This window comes from Narcine bancroftii, chromosome 4 (assembly GCF_036971445.1).
Source record: "Narcine bancroftii isolate sNarBan1 chromosome 4, sNarBan1.hap1, whole genome shotgun sequence".
In the NCBI taxonomy this organism is placed as follows: Eukaryota; Metazoa; Chordata; class Chondrichthyes; order Torpediniformes; family Narcinidae; genus Narcine; species Narcine bancroftii.
Genome location: NC_091472.1, coordinates 273,140,430 through 273,163,141, shown reverse-complemented (window position 1 = coordinate 273,163,141; position 22,712 = coordinate 273,140,430). Strand labels below are relative to the sequence as shown.

Sequence of the window (22,712 nt, the reverse complement as noted above, 5' to 3'; positions counted from 1 at the left end):
TTTTCCAGCAATTATATTTTTAAAGTTGCTTTTCCATTTATATTGAAGTGGTTGACTTAATATTGTTACCACATTGACAATGGGCTCTTTGGGATTTTATAACTGAATATATAATGTTCAGGTATCAAAATATTTTGATTATTAATCATTTTAAATAGATGATAAGGGTTAAGGAAATGTTGCAGTTCTTATTCTCATACAAGTCTTCCTGATACGGTCTGTCTGTTGTGGGAGTATAATTTTGTATTATTTTGACATATAGAGCCATAGTGACCTGGGAATAAGAACAGTACATCTTTCATGTTAACCAGCTGTGTTAAGCAGATCATTGGAATTCTAAGCAGAATTCTGAAGGAAAGAAAGATGAAACTGCTTTATTGTCTAGATGATGTGGAATGATTAATAATTAGAATATTTCATTCATCCCTGGGCTTCATTTGAAATTATTCCACAATATTCTTGTAAATTCTGCGATGTTGTCTACATAAATACAAAAGTCTCACTCACATTTTCCTAAAGATTTTTTTTTTAATTTAATAGTAGGAGAATAGCATATATTAATGAAGGGACCAAGCCTAATGATTGAGATATATGAGTCATAATGAGAACCTAAACTGAGGCATAGTCCATGCTCTTTTCTTTCTTTGGCTTGGCTTCGCGGACGAAGATTTATGGAGGGGGTAAATGTCTACGTCAGCTGCAGGCTCGTTTGTGGCTGACAAGTCCGATGCGGGACAGGCAGACACGGTTGCAGCGGCTGCAGGGGAAAATTGGTGGGTTGGGGTTGGGTGTTGGGTTTTTCCTCCTTTGCTTTTTGTACGGAAAAGATCTTGTGGCACCATTTCAAAGACAATCAGGAGAATTATCCCTGATGTGTTAGATGATCCCTGGCCTTCATTCAACATTAATAAAACAGGTTGCTGGTCATTATTATCAAGAGTTTATCTTGGGTAAATTGGTTATTGTGGCATCGACTACACTTTAAAGGTGATTAATCAGATGCCAAGTGTTTGGGGACATTCTGAAAGACATTATTTAAACATTTGCCCTTCTTTCTTTTCAAATAAGTAACACTTTGCATGAATGGTGGGTTTACAGTCAGGTTTAGGAAGCCTTTACTGCTGACCCAGAAGCCTTTACTGCTGACCTTTCATCATGAAAGCAGAACCACAATTGTATTGATCATCACAGAATTCCTTGTTTTGTGGCAGCGTCACAGTGCAAACATTTATATAAACCACCTTACAAAATACAGTATATAAAAGTAGGGGAAGAAAAAGAAAATGTCAAAGTAAGGCAGTGTCTTGCAGAGGAGAAGAAGCTCTCCTTGTGCTGCTGAGTGTTCGCCTTCAGGCTCCTGTGCATTTTCCCCAATGGTAGTAGAGTGAAGAGGGCATGGGCTGTGTAGTGGGAGGCCTTCAGGATAGAAGCTGCTTTCGTAAGGCACCACTTCTTGTAGAGGTCCTCGATGGAGTGAGGACTGGTGGCCATGATGTCGCACGCAGAGTTAACAACTCTGGGGTTTTTTCTTGACTTGAGCATTGGCAGCTCCATACTAGAGAGCAATGCAACCAGTCCGAATGCTCTCCATGACACACCTGTAGAAGGTTTTTTTGACCAAAGAGAGGTTTTGCATACTTGGAGACATTCAGCTGTGGTCTGAAACCTGGCTCTAACTGTAATTTTGACCTATGGGGATGGCACATAAATAACACGGAGGATAAAGCTCTTCACAGCTATATTTTGCAATATTTCTACAATACCAGAAACCTTCAAAAAGGGATTCTAGCTTTCATTGTCATTTTTCAATGATCACATCCATCAAAAGCATTGTACTGCTTCATCTCTGCTTACCATTCCTCAACCCTCTGTCTCTTTGCTTCTGATGCCTTTACTGATGCCTCCAGGTGCCTTTCCAGGTTCTCATAAGGTGTTCTGTTTTGTTGGTCACATATCAGGAAATTCTCATTTATGGCCTAGACCTTAAAATACAAATTGCAGGCAATTTGCTCACCTGTAAACAAAAATCAATCTCACTATTCGCCTGCCCATATCTCGGAGCTTGACTTGCCTTTAGAACTTTTTTTTTAAAGTTACACTTTTACTTATATTTGCTCACAAAGAGAATCAATGTTATTATCCAGTTTGTAAACAAATCATTTGCAATGACACACAATGAAATATTGTTAAAGTCCACTCCATAATTTGACATTTCCGTTAACAATCATAATAAAATGTTGATAATTTGAATAGGAGGAATAGATTTAATGTGTGTATAAATCATCGTAGACTGTCATATTTGACATTTTTGCCAGTTTCTGTTTTGTTCTTTTGCAAGCTTGTGCAGTAACATTGTTTATTTTTAAAAAAAAACAATATATTATTCTCCATAATGAAGCTTTTGAAATTTGTCCTCTTGCTTCACTTCAAATAATTTTAAAAAATAATTAAGTAGATAGTGTTGAAAGGTGAAAAGAATGAAGGTTTAGGAAGCTAACTCAATAGTATTGATGCACGCTGAGAGATTTTGCACCTGATAGCAGCTGAGGAAATGGTGAGGATGCTAAATTTGGCCCAGTCAGAAAAAAAAGCAATAATTATCTGACTCCATTGAATTATTTTCCCCAGTAGAACTCTATCAGAAATTATATATACATCTTCCAAATAGGTTATGTATTAATCCTGAAGCACCAAGGATGTGAGTTGAAGAAATGGTTACACCAATTATATTCTGATCACTTTTGTGTGATGCAAAAATACTGAAGATGCTGTAAAGTCAAATTAAAAACAGACAAGGCACTAAAAATATGGAGCAACTCAGGCAATATCTGTGCAGGAAAAGAAAATAGTGTTGACATTTCAGTAGATGGTTCACATTAGGAAATGGTAGTAAACAAGCATGTTTTATATTGTTGTAGGGAGGAAGAAGGGTTGATAACATGGCAGACAAGGAAAAACTGAGTGAATGTTTTCAGAACTGGCCTATCCCTATAATTTTCAAGAAAATTCATCAGCCTGAAATGTTAACTTAGACAGTTAGCACAACACTATTACAGCACCAGCGACCCAGGTTCGAATCCGGTGCTGTCAGTAAGTAGTTTGTACATTCTCCCCATGCCTACATGGGATTTCTTCTACCTTTCAAAAATGTACTGGGATTGGAGACTAATTGGCTTATTTGGGTGGCATTTAAATGTTCTTCTTATTTGCTACCAGGCCCAAAAACAGCTGCTTCCATGACAAAGAACAGAACCACTTGAGAAAAAGTCTTGGTTGCTCATTTGTATGACTTCACAAATGCCTAGGACAGGAGAGGAGCTTTCTTTGCCTAATGCAGAAGTATCCCATGAAGACGAGGCTCTCACTTTGACATCAGCATTTGTCATCTCATGTCTAAGACATGCTAGTTTCAACAGCAAAGATTGGACTCTCTGGCTCTAGCTAGTTTCTTTGTCTCTTTGTTCTAAATGAACTTGAAAAGAGCAGCATCAAAAAAAAATGCTCAGGCAATGAATTCCAGGCAATAGTCAATACCATGGTTTTGCTCATGTCCATCAACTAATCGAGTTTCATTCTCATGCTTTATGATATTATCTGAGGAAATGAATTTGTAGCATTCAACTTATTGACCACCATCCATTATCTACATGTAGCTTATATTCAAGCTTCTGGTTGATGAACCATAAAAGAATCCAAGCAGTTAGATTGCATATTTGAAGTAGGTTAACATATATTTAGAATGTGCTCTTGCCAAGTGTTTATACTAGGTGGGTAATATAGTATCTCACAGCATTTGAATAGATTCTAGTGACACCTTCGTGAAATCTACAGGAAATTATTTTCACTGTAAGGTTACCTTGAACATTGTTTTATGGCCATAACATAAATTAAGCATTGAAGAAATGTACTGTGGTTTGCACAGATTTCTTGAAAAAAAAATGAACAAATGCTGCACAGATAACTTCATGTTACGTTGACATTTAAGTCTCATGTAACAAAATATTTTGCATTAAAAATTCAGTGATTACATTGATGTAGTTCAATATCTGGCTTCATTCCATATTTACAAAATATAGTCTTTATCCCAAATAACGATGTGTGTGGCCTTTTATTACAGCAAAATGAGTTGATATCCCTATAATATTCTTAACAGTTCATCCATATAAATGTTTTTTGAATTGTAATACTGAAGTGCTTCTCAAATTGATGCTGATTTTGTGAATTGTTGACCCGCTTGGGATTGAGGAGGGAATCCACTCTAATCTTTTGAGTTCTGAGATGATTGATGAGATGGACATGGGAAATGTAGACTCTTTCACAGACAGGGTTGAAGGACTGAGCAGGAGGGTAATTTCAGAATTGATCTGCTCCTTCCACCTTGTATACAGGTATTCATTAAGGTCCTGATGCATGGTCCCAAGGTTCTCAAGACAATCCTAAATGCTCGTTCTCCATCCATCAGAGGAATATGAATCGAGCATGAATCTTTAACATGTAGACTGGAGCCCAATTATCTGACAGACTAGGAAATCATATGGGCATTACTTTAACCAGAATGCAAAAGTTAAATATGTAAACTAAATATTAAAATCCAGGTCATACTCATCAATCAAGTACACAGTTATAAATGTGCTTTTTAAAACACATTTTAACACCTTTACAATTAAATTCGCTGCAGACTGTCCCTGGGTAATGGACGGCTACTGCTTTTTACGCAGACATTCATAAGTTAATTTTATCCCTAGGTCAAAAAATACACAGAATCACTCAAAATGGTAACTGCATTGTAATAAATGGGATCAAAATATGCAAGACTAATAAGAAAGAAGAAGTCTTGGAGAGAAAAAGAAAGTTCTGCCATATGTAGAAACAAATATATGTATGAATGTTGAAGTCTTGAATTTAATAATACTATGGGAGTTCAATTGTATATAGAAGTGTTCATAAGTTGGACGTTTGTAACCCAGACACAGCATCTATTCAAATCACAGCACAGAAGAATGTATCTGATTCTCTAAGTATTCAAGAGATCCAAAATTGATATCAATGCCCCAATCTTCCACTTTGGTTATGTATCTTTTTTTGCTTCCAAAATTCATCCAATTAAATATCCTCATTAAAATATCCAACAGTTTTTGGGTCCACTAATTCTGATGGCAAAACATTCCTAATAAATAAATGCATTAGGAAAATTATTCAAAACTAATGATGGAGTACTTAAAACATACTAAATTTGTAAGGATATACTTCTATAGAGAGTGTGCATGGAAGAATCTTGGCCTGTCTTCCCACTTTAAAGCCCCATATAATTGCAAATTAATTCCACACTTTACAGTACATCGATCAAAGGGCCTGTTCTGTGCTGTACTGTTCTCAACAGAATTCAGATTTAAGGAATTGTTTAAAACATTGTGACAAATGCTTGCCTTATCTGGGCTTTCTTTTTCAGTTGTCAGAACTCAGCAAGTGTTGGCTTTGTCTCATTTGGTATTGTTCAAAAGGGGATTCAGAGCTGCAAGACTATTTTTGGATTGCTCAAGCAAAGTACTACCACAGACACAATATATTAAATGCTGCCCATTGTGCTGCATGTCCATGGATCTAGGCGAACCCTTTATTGCAGTCAGAGATGTTGTCTTTCAGGTGAACAAAGCATTAAACCAAGATTCTATCTACTCCATTAATTGAACACAAAGTTCTCATGTCAGTTTTCTAACTGGAACCTGGCGAGTTTCCCCACTTGGCCAATTGTAACGCATCAATAAATATCAATAATACAGTTGACATTTCATTATGCTAATACTGTTTGTGCCCATGAGTTGTTTTTATTTATTTTCTGGGGTCTGGGTATTGCTGGGAACGTCAGTACTTATTGCCCATCTCTAAAATTGATGAAAAGACTATTTCTTACACTGCTGGAGTCCTGGGTGATTTTCCACATTGTTGGGTTAGTTGGCTAATTGCGGCTATTCAGGAACAGTTGTGGTTAGCTCCTGGGTTAGGACAGTGCTCTCACTCCATTCTTGATGTCATAAAGATTTGCTGAAAACTGACATCTAGGATCTTAGGCAGCTTAGATGGATTGTCCACTTCGTGAATGCATTATCTTTTAACTCAGATGCAAGGGCCCACCATCACTGTGGATGGGAATGTTGGAGATTTCTCTTTTTAACTACCATACCTCACTGTACATCATTCTAGGCTAGACACAGCAGGGCTGAGTTTTTGGTGTGATTTCACTTTGGTCAATCTAAGTGCATTTTTTTTTTGTTGTCCTTTATCCCAGCATTGTTAGATTGGCACCCTGTTTTCATTTTAGTTTAAGATGGTACTGCTCCTGGTATGCCTTCTGCAGTCCAGGCTTGATCCTTGACTTGATTGAAAAAAAATGTAGAGTACAAATTAGATGCTGAATTTTCAATTTCTGTTAGCCCTGCAGTACTTTATGCTATACCAAGATCATAGAAAGTGCTATTTACATATGATCCTAGATTATGCCTTAAATTAATAAGAAATGTCCAAAATATTCAATATATTGTATGTGATCCTCTGCTCTCTGCTTAGTTGTTTGCTATTTTCTTCCCCACAACTATAATAAAACCCAGGTTTATTACATGAACTTGGATTAGGGTTTATTATGCTGTTGATAAATAGTGTTTTGTTGTGATTTTATTCAACTTAATTATGTAGTATTCCTCAGTTTTTGTTTCATATCACTGATTCACTTCTTTCCTGTTGAGTTAGCACCGAAGAGAAAAAAAAAATAGATCACAGGAAACCCTGGACCAAGATAGCAATTTTAAACATTAAGGCCAGAACTAGAATATTAGTCTCTCTGAATATTTAGATTAATTGTAATCTTCACCAACATTCTTCTGCTTTCCATAATTACCTGTGTTCATTTAAAGGGGTCCAATATTAAAATATGACCCATTGATTAGATCAAAACTAATTCTTAAACATTAAATACATCAGCCAGATGGTGGGCAGGACCCTGTAAAATTGGAATATAAGTGTTATAAATATCAATTGTAATATTTTACCTGCAGCATTCTGAGGGTTAACAGTTATATGAATAATCAAACTCATGGCTGTAATTAACAAGAACATTCTGTAACTGTCAAAGTAACTAACCTACATTTACAAGAACAGCTGCTGTTTCCCCCAACTCTAGTAAACAATACCCCATAACACACAGTTCATTAAACTATACAAGATACTTTACAGCCTGGATTAGATTATTTTTAATCAATGATTATAATAAATTCCATATTCTTAAGTTACAATACTTTTCCGCATTGTGTACCTCCAGCATTACAATGTTACCAAAATCTTCTCACTTGTGTTCAGAACTCCTTTTGAATTTATTGTTTGAAGTTCCTTCTCATTTCTATAACAACCCCATTACAACAGCAAGGCATTTGGCTCCTTCCAGACAGGAATATATCTGAAAGGACTTTTCATTGATTATGAATAATGGGCATGAAAAAAATGCAAGATAAAGCAAATGGGTGGCACATTTAGTGTAGTGTTTAGCCTCATGCCACAGCGTCAGCGACCCAGGTTCGAATCTGGTGTTAACTGTAAGGATTTTGTATGTTCTCCACGTGCCTGCATGGATTTTCCCTAGGTGTTCTCATCCCATCCTTCAAATCGTTCCAGGGGCGTAGGTCAAATTGGCTGTAATTAGACGGCATCAGTTTGTGGGCCAAAAGGGCCTGTTACCATGCTGTATGAATGAATGTATTTATATCTATTGATCAGGGTAAGGGGATACAAGTACAGAGATCTGGGTGGCTAAATGGAGATTATCAAGGGAATAGAGATTAAACAACAAACCTCTAGAGTTAAACACAAAGAAAGATCAGAATTAGAGCATGGAATGCATAATGGAACTAAAATAGCTTGGGATGTGACAATCAAGAGAAAATGACAAAGAAAATGTTAAAGGTTAACTTATTGGACTACAGTCAACTCTAGAGAAGGCAAAGGAATTGGAAATACAGGGGTATTCCGGTAAGTAGGTTGGGCCCAGTGTTTTCATTGAGTTATGACTTGTGAATATTAGAAATAAGAACACTGGCTCGAGTAATTGAGCCTTGAGACATTATTCAGTCATGACATCCTGACCATCTCAGCTGCCATTAGTCAACAACAGCACCTGAGTGTTTTTCACTGTTCATTAAATAGGATTTACTGCAGGATAATATCCAAGATTATGATAGTTCCCTTAACATTATTCTTTTTGCTAATTTCATTGCAGATAATGAAAATTTTATTTTTACTTCATCATCATTAAAATATCAAGTAGTCCCTGTGCAATGAGTTAAAGTTGAGTGTCATATTGCAAATATTGGTGGATTAACTGAGAACTGAAAAATATGTGGTTTCAATGACAAACACGTGTCAAAAGTTAAGAACAATAGCTAAGGACGCTGCCAATACTATCCAGAGGATCTTGAAATCCAGCACAGACTATAGTCACTTACTTGCATTTGTACAGATTATTCCAGTTCTTGCACCTTCTCTCCAAGGTTTACACATTAACTCAAGGCATGTTCCATTGAACACTGAGATGCAGATCATCCTGAGACATATTCCAACTATACATACTATCTTCGTATTTGAGATCTTCATTACAATAACTGAATGATTGATGATATTCCTTGCAGTGACACAAATAACCTGATCAAAGGTTTATTTTAGCTGAAGACTCTGTTTCATTTTTCCACCTGAGATTGGAATCATACTTTGACTCTTTACATATCAGCTCACTATTAGAGTCTACATTGCTTTTTGTTATGTTCGTTGACACCGATCGAATCATTTGTTGACTAGCCTGGTTCTTGGTTCAAGTGTGTGAATTGTATGAAGTATGATCCTACATAAAGATTCCTTCTTTATTATGTTGGATTAATTAATAGTTTAAAAAGTAATTAGACAGAACTCTAATATTCTGCATCACATTTATATACAACTAACCTACATCAGTGCTTAGTCTCCACTGAGCCTTCAACCTTTCCAGATGTTTCACTAGAAGCACATAATCTGTTGGAGGAACTCAATGGGTCAAGCAGCATCAGTGAGAAGAGCTCTCAATGTTGAAGGCTGGAACCCTTCATCAGGACTGTTATTCAGTTCTTTAGTTTGTTCTACCTCATTTAATACATCATGGCTTTCCTTAAACACACTGATGGCAACAGTTTCCTCCACTCTGTGTGCCAGTTATCTCCGTGCTCTCCAATGCTGTATGGACAATGAAACTCCACAACTTTGAAGTGGAACAGTTAGCGCGGAGGTTAGAACAACACTATTACAGCTCCAGGAACTTGGGTTCAATCCACAGCTCTCTGTAAGGAGTTTGTACTTTCTCCACTGCATATGTGTAGGTTTACTCAGGGTGCTCCAGTTTCCTTCCACCCCCCAAAACAGTATTGGGGTTTGTAGATTGATTGGTGTATTTGGGTGGCAAGAGCTTGTGGGCCAGAAGGGTCTGTTACTTTAAATTTGAAAAAAATGATCAGGTACATCTCTTGCTCTCACTGAAGGTTTTCTACGTCCACCCTATCAAACTGTTTGTAACCTTAAAAATCCATATAAAATAGTCTCTTTTCAAGAGAAAGCGGCCCTGGTTTCTTTCCGAACTGAGGCAACATTCCTGTTCTGGCAACATCTTTGTAAATCTTTTTATTTGGAAATTGAAAGTCCAGTCTTTCAACATACTTTTTGTAGCTGAAAACCAGAACTGAGCTCATACCATATGTGTGGCCAAACCAAAAGTCTAAATACATTTAACATTGTTTCATGTTTTAGTATGCTGTCCCATTAGATAATTAAGTGAAGCAAATTCTTCTTTCTCTGTTTGACCTTACCAACTTAGCTTGTTATTTATAATATTTTATATATTCACATTGCTGTATTTTTTTGGGCCTCTACTCCATTTAATTTCCTTCAAGAGGTATCTGGCCTCCTTGTTTAACTTAACATAATAAACTATCTCACACTTGTCTGCATTAAATTTAATTTGCTGTTTATCTTCCCACCATGGAAGTCAGATTATATTTTCTTGATGTTTGTTTTTTTTTTCATATTGTGGATAGCAAAAGTGAAATTTGGTATACTTGGCGATTAAATGGGAGAATTCTGCACATAACTGCTCAGCCTAGAGAAAGGGAATCAAGGTGATGCAGTCAATTTAACCAACAAAACATTCAGACAGAACCCCTCAGATAAGTCAGAAAGCATCTTCCATATGCCTTGGCCCTCTAGCACTGTGGAAAGGTTTGCCAATCGAATATTGGACTCTACTACCACACTTCTGCCAGGCAACATGTTATGTCTCCTTTCATCTATGAAGATGTTGGGTGGGTTCTTCTTTCAATATGCCAACATTACACAAACCAGTACCATCATCTCAACAAAGTTCATTAACCTACTCTCTCTCTCTCTCTCTCTCTCTCTCTCTCTCTGTGGCTTGGCCTACTACACAAACATCATATTATCTCATGACCCATCATGAATGTGGATAAACAGTTGTGTGCACTGTTTTCCATCATAAACTTCAGCACTCTGTGTACATATGAAAGCTTTCTTCAGAAAGCATAACTTGTCACATCAAACAGTTTTAAATCGTGAGATGAAGGTGAAAATAACAAAGTGTGTACTTCTGATTCATCATTTTCATCAAGGCCCAAGTCATGTTTCCCAGTTGCTAATAAGATTGCTTGCTCTTTATAGCCAATTAAACAATTGTATTGTACCCTCATTACCTTTCTCTCCATTTACCTTGAGCTATTGGGTAAAATTGTTGGCAAGGCAAACCTATTGAAAAGCTATTTGTCCCAAATAAAACATTGATTACAAATAATGTAAAATAAATAACAAGTAAAGTCACATGACAGAGTAAATTGGCAGTATTGCTGTTTATCTTGATTGTTTGTTCACATTATACATCCTTTGCACATCCCCTGAGTACGATCAGTTGCCGACAGCTCCCTGGGCTCCTGAGTACATATTATTCATTTCTGCTAGACTCTCTGTTCTGTAAAAAGCTGTCATTATTCTTATACAATGATTTTTTTCCATTTGTTGACATTGCTTGTGAGATGGATTTTCAAAAGAATATTCCCTCCATCAATACTCTAGGAGGAGATGTCCATTAGGTCCAATGTATGACCACCAACTTGAAACATGAACTGTTCTTGATAGATGTCATTTGCCCTGCAAAATATTCCCAGAAATTTCTGTTTTTATTTCAGAAATCTGCATCTGGATTTTTTTTCATTGACTTTTACATATTAAGGTAAATTTTCAGAAATAGTCCAGATGTTAATCTGAAGAAACAAATTTACTTGTTAATGACATGAGACACACAGTGGCTGCGGGTGTGATCAAGGCAGTTACTCAGAAAGAAGATTCTTTAAGAACTACAAATGCTGTTGCTAAAGTATTAAAAAAGTGAGTCGAACCATTGACACCAAGATGCAGCAAACCCCAAGACTGACACCACCAACCAGAATCTACTCCGAGGTTATAGGAAAAAAATGGGTGATTATAGCCATGTTCTGCTGAGGAATTACTAATAAAGAAATAAAAGTCCCATTCTATCAGGGTCAGCCTTAATTGTACTATCACAACAAAATCTCCCATTCTGCATGATTCAGAGTGGAAATTATTGTCGAATATAAAATAAAAACCGTAAATGCAGTGGTAGAAATAAACACAGAGTTCATGTTTTGTGTCAATGAGCAAGATTGAGAAACTACAGAAACTCATTGTTCCATACTCTAGTGAATTAAATGTCATATGTGTTTTCTTTTAATCATATTAGAAAATGTGTCAATAAACAGTCGATTGAGAAGAATCAAAACTGAAGATCAATTTAGTTTATTCAACATCACCAACAGTAAATAAATTCTATTGTATGAATATTTTTTTAATTGAAAAGTCCCACCTCAATAGTGGAGAAATTGCTGGGAGTGTCCTGGAAAGTTTTCTTACCTTTATGGATTTTTTTTATAGCAAGTATCTCAACGAACATCCTTCTACTAGTCTCATAAATTGGTCCCAACTCAAACCATTGAATGCCCATTTCTCCCTGTGGATGCTTCCTGAGTTGCTGAGTCCTCTCAGCTTCTCATTGATGACTCCAAGCTGGTCAGCAAGACCTGGCATAGCATGGGGATTTCCAAACCAGACCAAGGCACACCCACACAAAGGCTGTCAAAATTGTAAAAGAACAGGAATATATCTGAAAATATGCTGATCCTTACTGTCACAAACCTGTGTATCATTGGATTAATATAACTCTTTCTGGTCCACTTGAAACTTTTCTCTGATTATGCCTCAGGATATTTTTTTTATTGAAGGTGTTATGTCAATGCAAGATGTGATGCGATGTTTTTGATTCATGCAAATTGGCAAACCATTTGATCCCACCTTCTGTTTGAGTACACACTTGATTATGTTAAATCCCTTTCAGTTGTGACAATTGGTACCCAAAATTTCAACTGAAAACATTAACAGCATTTGACATATTTTAGAAATAAAAACAAGCTTGTCAGAACCAGTTTACAGATGCCAATTAACACCCAATTGGTCCCATATTTTGACAGATATGCTGAATTATTGCCTTGTTATTTTGATACTTACAATTTTGCCCTGTTGCATCCAGTTCAAATACAATCAGTAAACATTTGGATTTTCCTGTATTATGAAAGTTAAATATGTCATAATTTAATTTAATAAAACAAGATGTATTAGAGATCAGTTGAAATTAAATGTTCCACCCTTGTTCTTTTGACTTTATAATTGAAACCCCCTCAAGAAGATACTACTTTGGAGCATAATAGTTAAATTTATTTCTGATTGTTAATCAATCATCTGATAATTGTGGGGAAGAAATGTCTTTGAATCTGGTGATATGTTTTTTTAAAGTTATACAGTATCTTCTGTGTGATGGGAGAGGGCACAATGAAAGTAAAACTAGAGTTGGATGGGCCTTTTATTATGTTGAGTGCTTTTCTCAGGCATTAGGAACTGTGTGATGCCCAGAGATGGATTCAAAACTCCCTGCAATTTCTTGTGATCTTGAGCAAGGCGGTCCCCACACCAAGCTGTGATGATTTTGGACAAGATTCTTTGTATGTATCCTTCAAAACAACAACAAGATTTATTAAAATTGTGTGTTTATTAAATTTTTAGTTCTTAGTTCAATAAAAAGTAACAAATATCTGGACTATAAGGTGATAAGTATTTCTTCATTTTTCACTAAAGCTTAATTTCCAACAGAAATGCCTCCTGATAAGAAGGTACCTCTTCACTATTCTTGACTATTTCACTTTCATTTGGCCATAATAGGAATAGAGAGGATGCAAAACAAATGGTTGTGGTCCATAACTCTTTCCAGAATCACTATTTCCTCTGATCACACTTTGAATGTGTTGTTCAAAGATTAGTTTGAGAGAAATGGATATCATGTCATGGAACACTGGCACCAGTACAGGGAAAAAAAGGAGCTGCTTTTCTGGGACAGGCTTCGCATGAATTGGGGCAGGTCCAGGGTTCTAATGAATTGAAATGAATAGAGCAAATGATAAAGATGCGAGCAAAATAACTGGGAGTAGGAGAGTGAGGGAATGGGTTCCGATGAAAGAACATTTTAAAATTCTAAATAAAGAGGACAAAGCAACTGTGTATGGAAGGATGAGCAGAGCAGTTCGAGAAGGGGCCATGTACCTATACCCAAGTCAACTCATCCATGCAGCATGGGAAGCAACAGGCAGTCGATGTTTCGAGTGTTTGCCCAATCTTTGGCATTCCTGAAGGGCTCAGGTTTAAAACATCAACTGCCTATTGCTTCCCATGGATACTACATGACTTGTCGAGTTCCTCCAGCTCATTAATGTACTGCACAGCTCCATTTCCAGTTAGCGGTCAGAAAAGGATTAAAATTTAAAGGCTTTTGTAACAAGATATGTGAATTTCTGATGCAAATAAAAAGAAATGGTTATGATCAAAGGGGTGTGGTTGTAAAGTGTCCAAGGACTGGTGCTGGACGCCAGTTACCCAGGAGCATTGTTCTCCTCTTATCAACGTTTGTGTACAGGTTTGCTCAGAGATCACAAGGCTGGCGGCAGTATGTCTGAGGCAGAGCTGATGGCCATCCATGCAGAGCCAGGTGAGCGATGAGGTTTGCAGAGAAATCGGTGAAGCATCATTTATGGGGAATGCACTGGATTATATACCTCAGGTTTTCCTTTCCTGAAGTCAACAATCAGCTCTTTGGTTTTGGTGACATTGAGTGTGAGGTTGTTGTTGGTGCACCATTTAGTCTAGTTCTGAATCTGCCTCCTGGATGCTGATCCCTTTTTAAACAATCTTGATATTATTAGCAAATTTGTGGATGGTGTTGTTGCCATAAAGAGTCACACAGTCACAGGTGCATAGCAAGAGTGCAGGAGGCTAAGAACACAATCCTGTGGTGCCCTGGTACTGATGGGGATTATTGACGAAATGTTCTTACCAATCATCACTGATCTGGAGGTGAAGAAATCCAGGATCCAATTACACAGTGGGGTGTTGAGTCCCAGGTGCTGGAGTTTGCTGATCAATTTTCAGGTAATGATGATGTTAAATGCCAAACTGTAGTTGACAAAGAGCGTCCTAATGTATGCATCTTTGTTGTCCAGGTACTCAAGGACTTGCTTGAGTAAGATGCGAGCCAGTGTGATGGCATCTGCCGTAGACCTGTTGCTTCAATAGGGAAATTGGAATGGATCAAGGTCACCACTCAGACAGGAGCTGATAAACTTCAACAGCAGTCTTTTAAAACACTACATCACTGTTGATGTGAGTGCCTCTGGTCGATAGTCATTTAGGCAAGTTATCACAATCTTCCATGGCACCAGTAAGATTGACACCTGTTTGAAACAGATGGGTACCACACCCTACTGGAGTGAGATGTGGAAGATATCCATGATTTTTAATACTCAGCGGATACTCCATCGAGACCGGATTCTTTCCTCAGATCACTAGGTGTAACCAGGGATTGTGAGGGTCAAGAGCCTATCAGCTGTTAGAAGAAACTGCTCTTGACCTAGAGGTGCCGCTTTTCAGGCTTCAGTTCTTTCTGTTTGAAGGTAGCAGTGAGAAGAGTTTGTGACTAAGGTGATAGGTCATCACTCTGGTCTTATGCATGTATTCAGTGGATGGGTGGCCTGTGATGGACCTGGCTATGTTTGTTACCTCCTGGAGCCTTCTGTAATCCTGGCTATTTGAATTACCAAACCAGGTTGTGATGCAACCAGTCAATGTACTTCAAATCTCAACCAGGAACACTGTGGAAAGTACACTGACTGGTTGCATCACAACCTGGTATTCAGTATCTCCTCAGACTTCTTAGAAGGTAGAGGTGTCAATGTGTCTTCTTCATGATTAGCTCAATGTGCTGGCATCAGGAGGAGGTTTTCTGAAATATGGACTCCCAGACATTTGAAGGTTCTTACCTACTCCACCTCTGTCCTGTCAATATGGACAGGTGTCTGGTCCCTTGGCTTCTACTTCCTAAGACCAACAATAAGCTCCTTGGTCTTCCTATGGATGCTGTCTGACCTGCCGAGTTCCTCCAGCAATTCCTTGACTGCGCAGGAAATTAAATCATTTACATTTGTCCAGATAAATTAATCAGTTAAAGTATATATACAGGTCCATTGAGCAATTAAGAAGATAAAAAATGTGTATTGGATTTCACTACAAGAGGATTTAAGTACAAGAGTGGAGCTGTCTTATTCCAATTAAGATAGAGCCTTACAGAGCTCAACAGGAATAATGAGTATCAAAGGAAGGACTTGCTTACAAAAGAATGCAGCAAATTTTCACCAGATTTATTCCTGGGATACAGTATGCCTATATGAGCATGTTTTAAGCAGAATGAACCAATGATCACTTATTTTGTGAAGAATGAGAGGTGACATCATTGAAAAATATAACATTCTTCATGGAAGATATAAAACTGATGTTTCACATGGTTTAAATGTCTACAGCCAGGGATGACAGTCTTAAAATGAGGGTCAACCATTTTGAATTGAGATGAGAAAAATACATCTCAAACTCAGATGGACCACAGTGGGTGACACCATCAGAGTGAGTGACACCAAAATAACTGTCTCTAAAATTTTTGTGGAGTTTTTAAGCAGAAATTTATTATTTTTAATAAATATATCCCTATATAACAACAAAAAACATTTTTTTCCTTCATTTTACATGTATGAATACACCTGCAAGGCTAAAACTCTGCTAATTTACTTTTTGAGCCTTTTAATGTGCTCCAGTCAGAACCTCCCCCCTCCCCTTGCACTCAGCGTATGTCGCCAAATTCCCTCCCCCCCATCAGCGCTGCCAACACTGCTACCCAAGACATACAAAGAACACACATGTTTCTTTTACACTCAGTACACTTGTACACTCATTTCTTGGGGTGAGGGGGTAGTGACACCATGAAATTCTTATCAGTAAGACTTTCAAATTATCACTTATTCCTGTTGTAGATACTTGAACATTTACAAAGGCTATTAATCGAGAACAAAAGGTGGCCAACCCCAAATTTATTATCAATTCTTGTTCAATATTTGTTAGTTTGGTGCAACCAATAATTTAATACCCAAAAGCAATATTTAGAATATTATGCATTGGGAAAGAGTTAATCTCAACAAAAATTATTTCTTAAACACCAGCAAGTCTTGTAAAGTGAGTACAAGCAATAAAATTTAAGATATCTTAAGATATAACTGATTCATAAGAAAGATAGAAATTCTTTATTTACACTATCCTGTATTTAATCAACAAGAGAAACCTGTTCAACATATCCTACACATTCAAATCACTTCAGGAGTGCAGAATGATTACTGAGAGAAACATATTGGATCGAAATGTACAGAAGCATTTTTTTTTGCCTTTACCTCTGTGATAGTACAGATCTATCACCAATGTACATAGTGTATATAGTTACTGTATCTAGACTGTGCTTACAGCGATTGGCTGAGAGCTAAGCCATGCCTATTGTCTGGGTTGTGTCACTAGCCAGGTCGGATCATTCCGGACTTGTTGGCCACCTGTGAAGAGCTCCTGTCTTTTGCTAATAAAAGCCTTGGTTTGGATCAACAAGTCTTTTGATTATTTCGACGAGCTCTACAACCTCAATCAAATGTGGTTCTATTCTCGGTAGAGAGTTGGAATGAAAAGAAGTGCATTTTGAGTAGTTTGTGAAATGTGCCTTTTGGTGATCAATTTAATGAACTAATTGATTATGAATGGTAACCAACGGCACAACATTAGAAACAGAAGTATATATATAAAAAAGTAATCACATTGCATTATCAATAATAGTCTAGAGTTACTGTGAAAAGTCACATCGACAAGATTTTAAATTTTTAATCGGTATCCAAACTCTTAATGACAGAAACATGAAGATGACAAAATAAATTCCAAAGTCAATATAGTAACTAATATTAGGGTAAAACGTGAAATTCCTTAAGCTTTAGAATTTGCTGAAAGTGTCTGCTGCCATAAATGCTAAAGTGCACTAATGCTTTGGGGTTCAAATCTGGTTTCATCAGTTTTATCTGTGGACACTTGTTGCAGAAACCAATTTTTTGAATCCGTCTGTAACAGAGAAGCTATTTAGATTTGTATATCAAAATGCATCCCCTGTATTGAAGGTTTTCTTTGAAATCTTTTTGAGTCTTCAAAGAGAAGCTAATGTTAACCCATTGAACCTGATCAGTGATGTATTGCCTTGTGGGAATGCACTTCATTCACCAACATAAACACTTGTATTCTACACTCTTTTACCATCATTTGGGTATCTTTAAAATGACAATTTAATTATCAATATTTCCTCTTTTCACTATAAATGTCATTCCTCATAAAAAAAAAGTTGATGGTCAATAGTTTTAATGGAGTAAGATAAAGTAAATAATTCAGATGAGAACTTTCATCAACGACTTCCTTTCACATTTCAGATGAAATAAAAGTCAGACCAGCAGCGACTCTGTAACCTCTGTTCTTGAATTCCAAATGTTTCATGAAAGAAAGTCATTGACAATGTTATATATCTTAAATGCAATTGTTTTTAACTGTTAGTTTACTGCAGTGGTCCTCATCCTTTTTCTTTCCACTCACATACTACTTTAAGTAATCCCTATGCCATTGGTGCTCTGTGATTAGTAAGGGATTGCTTAAGGTGGTATGTGGGTGGAAAGTTTGAAAACCACTGTTTTAATCGTACTTAATTGATTCATTATGTGCATGGCTTCATAACTCCAAAGAAAATGGGCCAATGACAATTTTTATCAGGCAAAATATTTCAGTAACAATGGGGTCTAGAGCAGTGATTCTCAACCTTCCCTTCCCACTCATATACCACTTTAAGTGATCCCTTACTAATCGCAGAGCACTGATGGCATAGAGATTACTTAAAGTGGTATGTGAGAGGAAAGAAAAAGATTGAGAACTACTGGTCTACTAGAACTACTGTGTGCAGTACTGGTCAACAGCTATAGGAACATAAGAAATAGGAGAAGAAGTAGGCCATCCAGCTCCTCAACCCAGTTCCGCTGTGGCTGATCTGCGGGTAGGCTTATCTCCACCTGCCTGTCTTTTGCCCATATTATTTATAATAGGAGAAATAAGCTTGTCTTAAATATATTTTACTGAGTTTGACTCCACTCCAATGGGCAGTGAATTCTACAGATTCACCAGTCTCTGGGAAAAGCAGTTCTTCTTCAACTCCTGTCTAAATCTACTGCCCTCAATCTTGAGGCTATCTCAGAGCTTTTGACTCCCCTATCAATGGAAACAACTTACCTAACTCTATCTTATCTACGCCTTTCATTGTTTTATTTGTTTTTATAAGATACCCCCTCATTTCTTCAAAATTCCAATACGACTCAGCCTTTCTTCATAGGCTAACCCCTTCATCCCTGGAACCAACTTGGTGAAACTCCTCTGCACCACCTCCATAGCCAGTACATCCTTCTTCAAGTAAGGAGACCAGCATTACTCAGATGCAGTCTCACCAGTACCTTGTACATTTGCAGCATAACCTCCCTGGTCTTATATTCAATGCCTTTAGCAATGAAGGCCAATATTCCATTTTGCCTTCTTGATAGCCAGCTGCAACTACAAACCAACCTTATGCAATTCATGCACAAGCACTCTCAAGTCATCTGCACAGCAAAATGGCTTCAATCATTTGCCATTGAAATAATATTCTGATTTTGCATTTTACCTTCCAAAGTGGATAACCTCATATTTGCCAACAGTATACTCCATCTGCCAGACCCTTGGCCACTCACAACTTATCTCTATCTCTCTGCAGGCTCTCCATATCTTCTGCTCAATTTATTCTCCATAGGAAGGATATCAATAATTTATAAGGGGCGCTGAGGAGATATACCAGAACGTGTTGGGAGGGGAGGGCTTGTGTTATAGGACTATGAGTCTATGACTCCGGTGATATGGGCAGACAAATGGCAAATGGAGTTCAATCGAAGAAAATGTAAAGTGTTGCTCTTTCAGAGGTCAAGTGTAAGGGGCAAGTATAGAGATAATGGCAGGTCCTCTTCAAAGCATTGATTTACAGAGGGATTGGAAGGGTGGTCCTAATTCACAGCTCTATAAAAGTAGTCATGCAAGTAGATTAGGTGAAGAAAAAAGCATGCTTGCATTCACTAAACAAGAATGGAGTATACGAGTAAGGAAATCATGCTAAAATTACATAAAATTTTGGTGAGAGTCCACTTGTTTGGTCTTTTTATAAAATGAAGGATGTGGAGACTTGGAAAGGGTACATAAGAGATTTACTGGATGCAACCAAGATTAGAAGGTATGAGTTATAAGAAGAAGTTGGACAAACTTTAGTTGTTTTCTCTGATGCATCAGAGGTGGGAGAAGAGAATTAATATAAGTTTATAAAATTATGAGAGACATAGATAAGTAAACAGTCAGAATCTTTCACCTAGTGAAATTAGGTCAAATACTAGAGGATGTGCATTTAAGGTCTGGGGGTTGGTGGTGGAGCAAGAGTTAAGTTTAAAGGAGAGATGCAGAGCTTGATGCCTGGAATGGGCTGTTAAGAGTAGTGGTAGAAGCAAGCACAATCATATAATTTAAGAGGCTGTTACACATGTGAATATGCAGGGAACAGTAATATGTATCACGTCCAGCAAGAGATATTTAGATTAGTTTTGGCATCATATTTGGTACAGATATCATGGGCTAAAGGCCACATACTGTTCTATATTCAAAATACATTTCTCTGTGTGTGTGTGTGTGTGTGTGTGTGTGTGTGTGTGTGTGTGTGTGTGTGTGTGTGTGTGTGTGTGGTGTGTGTGTATGTACGCGCACACTTGTGTGTTTGGTACTTTCAAGTGGTCCTGTAACAAGTCTGTGTCTTACAATCCCTGACATTTCAGTATTGGTTAGATTGATCCTCTCTCATCGAGTTACTCTGGTTGGTTAACTCAATTACAATAATGGAGGATGACCACTAGGGAATATTATCTGGTATTGGATGGATCTTCAGTGGTACTCCCTGGTATCACTGGGTGTTTCGGCCTTTTAAACACAAGACACCTTCACCACAGGCTAATCAGACCTGGGTGTGTGTCCCATATCTATTTTTCCTCGTGGCCATTTGGAGCTAAGATAAAATCTTCCCTTTTCAGCCAGAGCCAGTGGCTGCTCATTTCAGTTGAGTCAGAGAGGGATTTAATTGCCCTTCTGAGGGTCTGGCCTGTGTACCTACTTCCTTCATAAGCTTGAAAAGGATTTGGCAACAATCCTCTACAACCAACTTCAACCAAGTATAACCTCACTTTCTAGCTTTGCTTTTCTGCCTGTGTGGTAAGATTAGTATAACATAAGGAGATCTTGTGCCTCATCCATGGTGTGGTGTAACACAATTGGTGGGACATCAAGCAGGCCGATGATGTCACGGGGCGGGCCTTCTGCATCTTGGAGCGAGAGGCTCAGGATCAGCAGGGAAAAGCCTGCGCATGTCGATATTCACCAGGTGAATGGTAAAATAAAACAAGCTAAGAATGTGACTCCAGGCTCAAGGCCATTTTTATAATGACCATGTCTGAATCCAACATGACATGGTGTCAGGTGGAGCTTTGAGCCACAGAGAGAAGGACAGACGGTTAAAGGATAAAAGTGAAAGAAGTGAGCTAAGATGGAGGACGAGCTTGAACGTGTAGAGGCACCGCGAATGGCAGTGGTGGTTCCTCCAATGGCGACTTTCACAATAAAAGCTCCAGCACCCTTCGACATCTCAAAGCCACAGGAGTGGCAGAAGTGGATAAGAAGATTTGAGCACTTCAGACTGGCAAGTAATTTAAATAATTTCTCTGAAGCTAGGCAGGTGAATATGCTACTATACTGCATGGGGGATGAGGCTGATGACGTGATACAAGGCCTGGACTTAACAGGCGTGCAGCGGCAGCAGTACGATGAGTGTGGAGAGGGTTGGGTCATTATTTATGAATAGGCGAAATTTAACAAGATCAAGCAACAGGCTGCAGAAACAGTAGCCGCGTTCATTCCAGCCTCGTACTCACTGGCAGAGAACTGCGTATGGGGATCTGCACGACAAACTTTCACGCGACAGACTAGTAGTGGGTCTAAGAGATTCGTCACTGTCAGAGAGGATGCAACTCGACAAAGACCTCCTCCTCATCCAACGACCTCCCCCTCATGAAAGCAGTCATAATGGCTAGACAGTCAGAGGTGACAAAGCAGCAGCAAACCAACTTGCAAGAAATGTGTGCAAGCAAACTAATAACAGTAGGTGCAGTGCAGCTTAAGAGAGAAAGGCAGCAGAGGATTAAAGGAAAAGGGCAGACACCAGGACAGCAAAAAGTTAAAACAATTACGTAAAGTAGAACGCAAGACATGCCCCAAGTACGGAAAACTACCATTCCACTCAACATTTCAGTGCCCAGCTCAGAGGGCAAAATGCCACAACTGTGGTAAACAAGGACACTATGGAAAAGTCTGTAGGTCGACCCGTATGGTAAATGAGGTAGCGGAGGACGTGGACAGATAGTTCCTCAGGGAAATAACATCAGGTGAGGAGCCCTGAATGGCTGACTTTAACGTAGGAGGGAGCAAAGTGATCTTCAAAACCGACAAAGGGGCCAATGTTACAGCCATTCCCAAATTATACCTAGAGACGGCAAGCAAGGAAAAACACAGAAGCTACTCTACAGTCTAGGAGGAGTGAAATTGATGCTCCTGGGATCGGCAAAAGAAACACTCTCATGCAGAGAGAGGAGCACCACAGAAGAAGTGTACGTGGTAGGAGACTTAGAAGCGGTGTTGTTGAGCAGACCAGCTTCAGTGAGACTTCAGCTAGTGGCCAGATTGGACGCCGTAGACCAGGCGATGGTCTGGAAAGCATACCCCAAACTCTACGATGGACTCAGGCTAATACAGAAGCCATATTTCATTAAACTCAAGCCTGATGTGAAACCATTTTCATTGAAAGTACCTTGAAGGGTTCCATTGCCACTCATGGGCAAAATGAAAAGAGAGCCTGAAAGAATGGAGAAGCTTGGAGTTATCAACCGCATAGAAAAGCCTACAGAATGGTGTTGCGGGATGATTGTAACAGTGAAAAAGAATAAAAAAGATGTTTGCATTTGTGTGGT

General features: G+C 38.1%; 1 protein-coding gene across 1 annotated transcript in view; it reads right to left on the bottom strand.

The window, feature by feature from the left end:
- Positions 1–10,907: 10,907 nt before the first annotated feature.
- Positions 10,908–22,712, bottom strand: part of gtdc1 (glycosyltransferase-like domain containing 1) — a 406,530-nt gene continuing 394,725 nt past the window's right edge. The window contains exon 12 of the mRNA XM_069935022.1: positions 10,908–11,220. Coding sequence (XP_069791123.1) covers positions 11,212–11,220 — 9 coding nt within the window. The 3' untranslated portion in view covers positions 10,908–11,211. The remainder of the gene's footprint in view (positions 11,221–22,712) is intronic.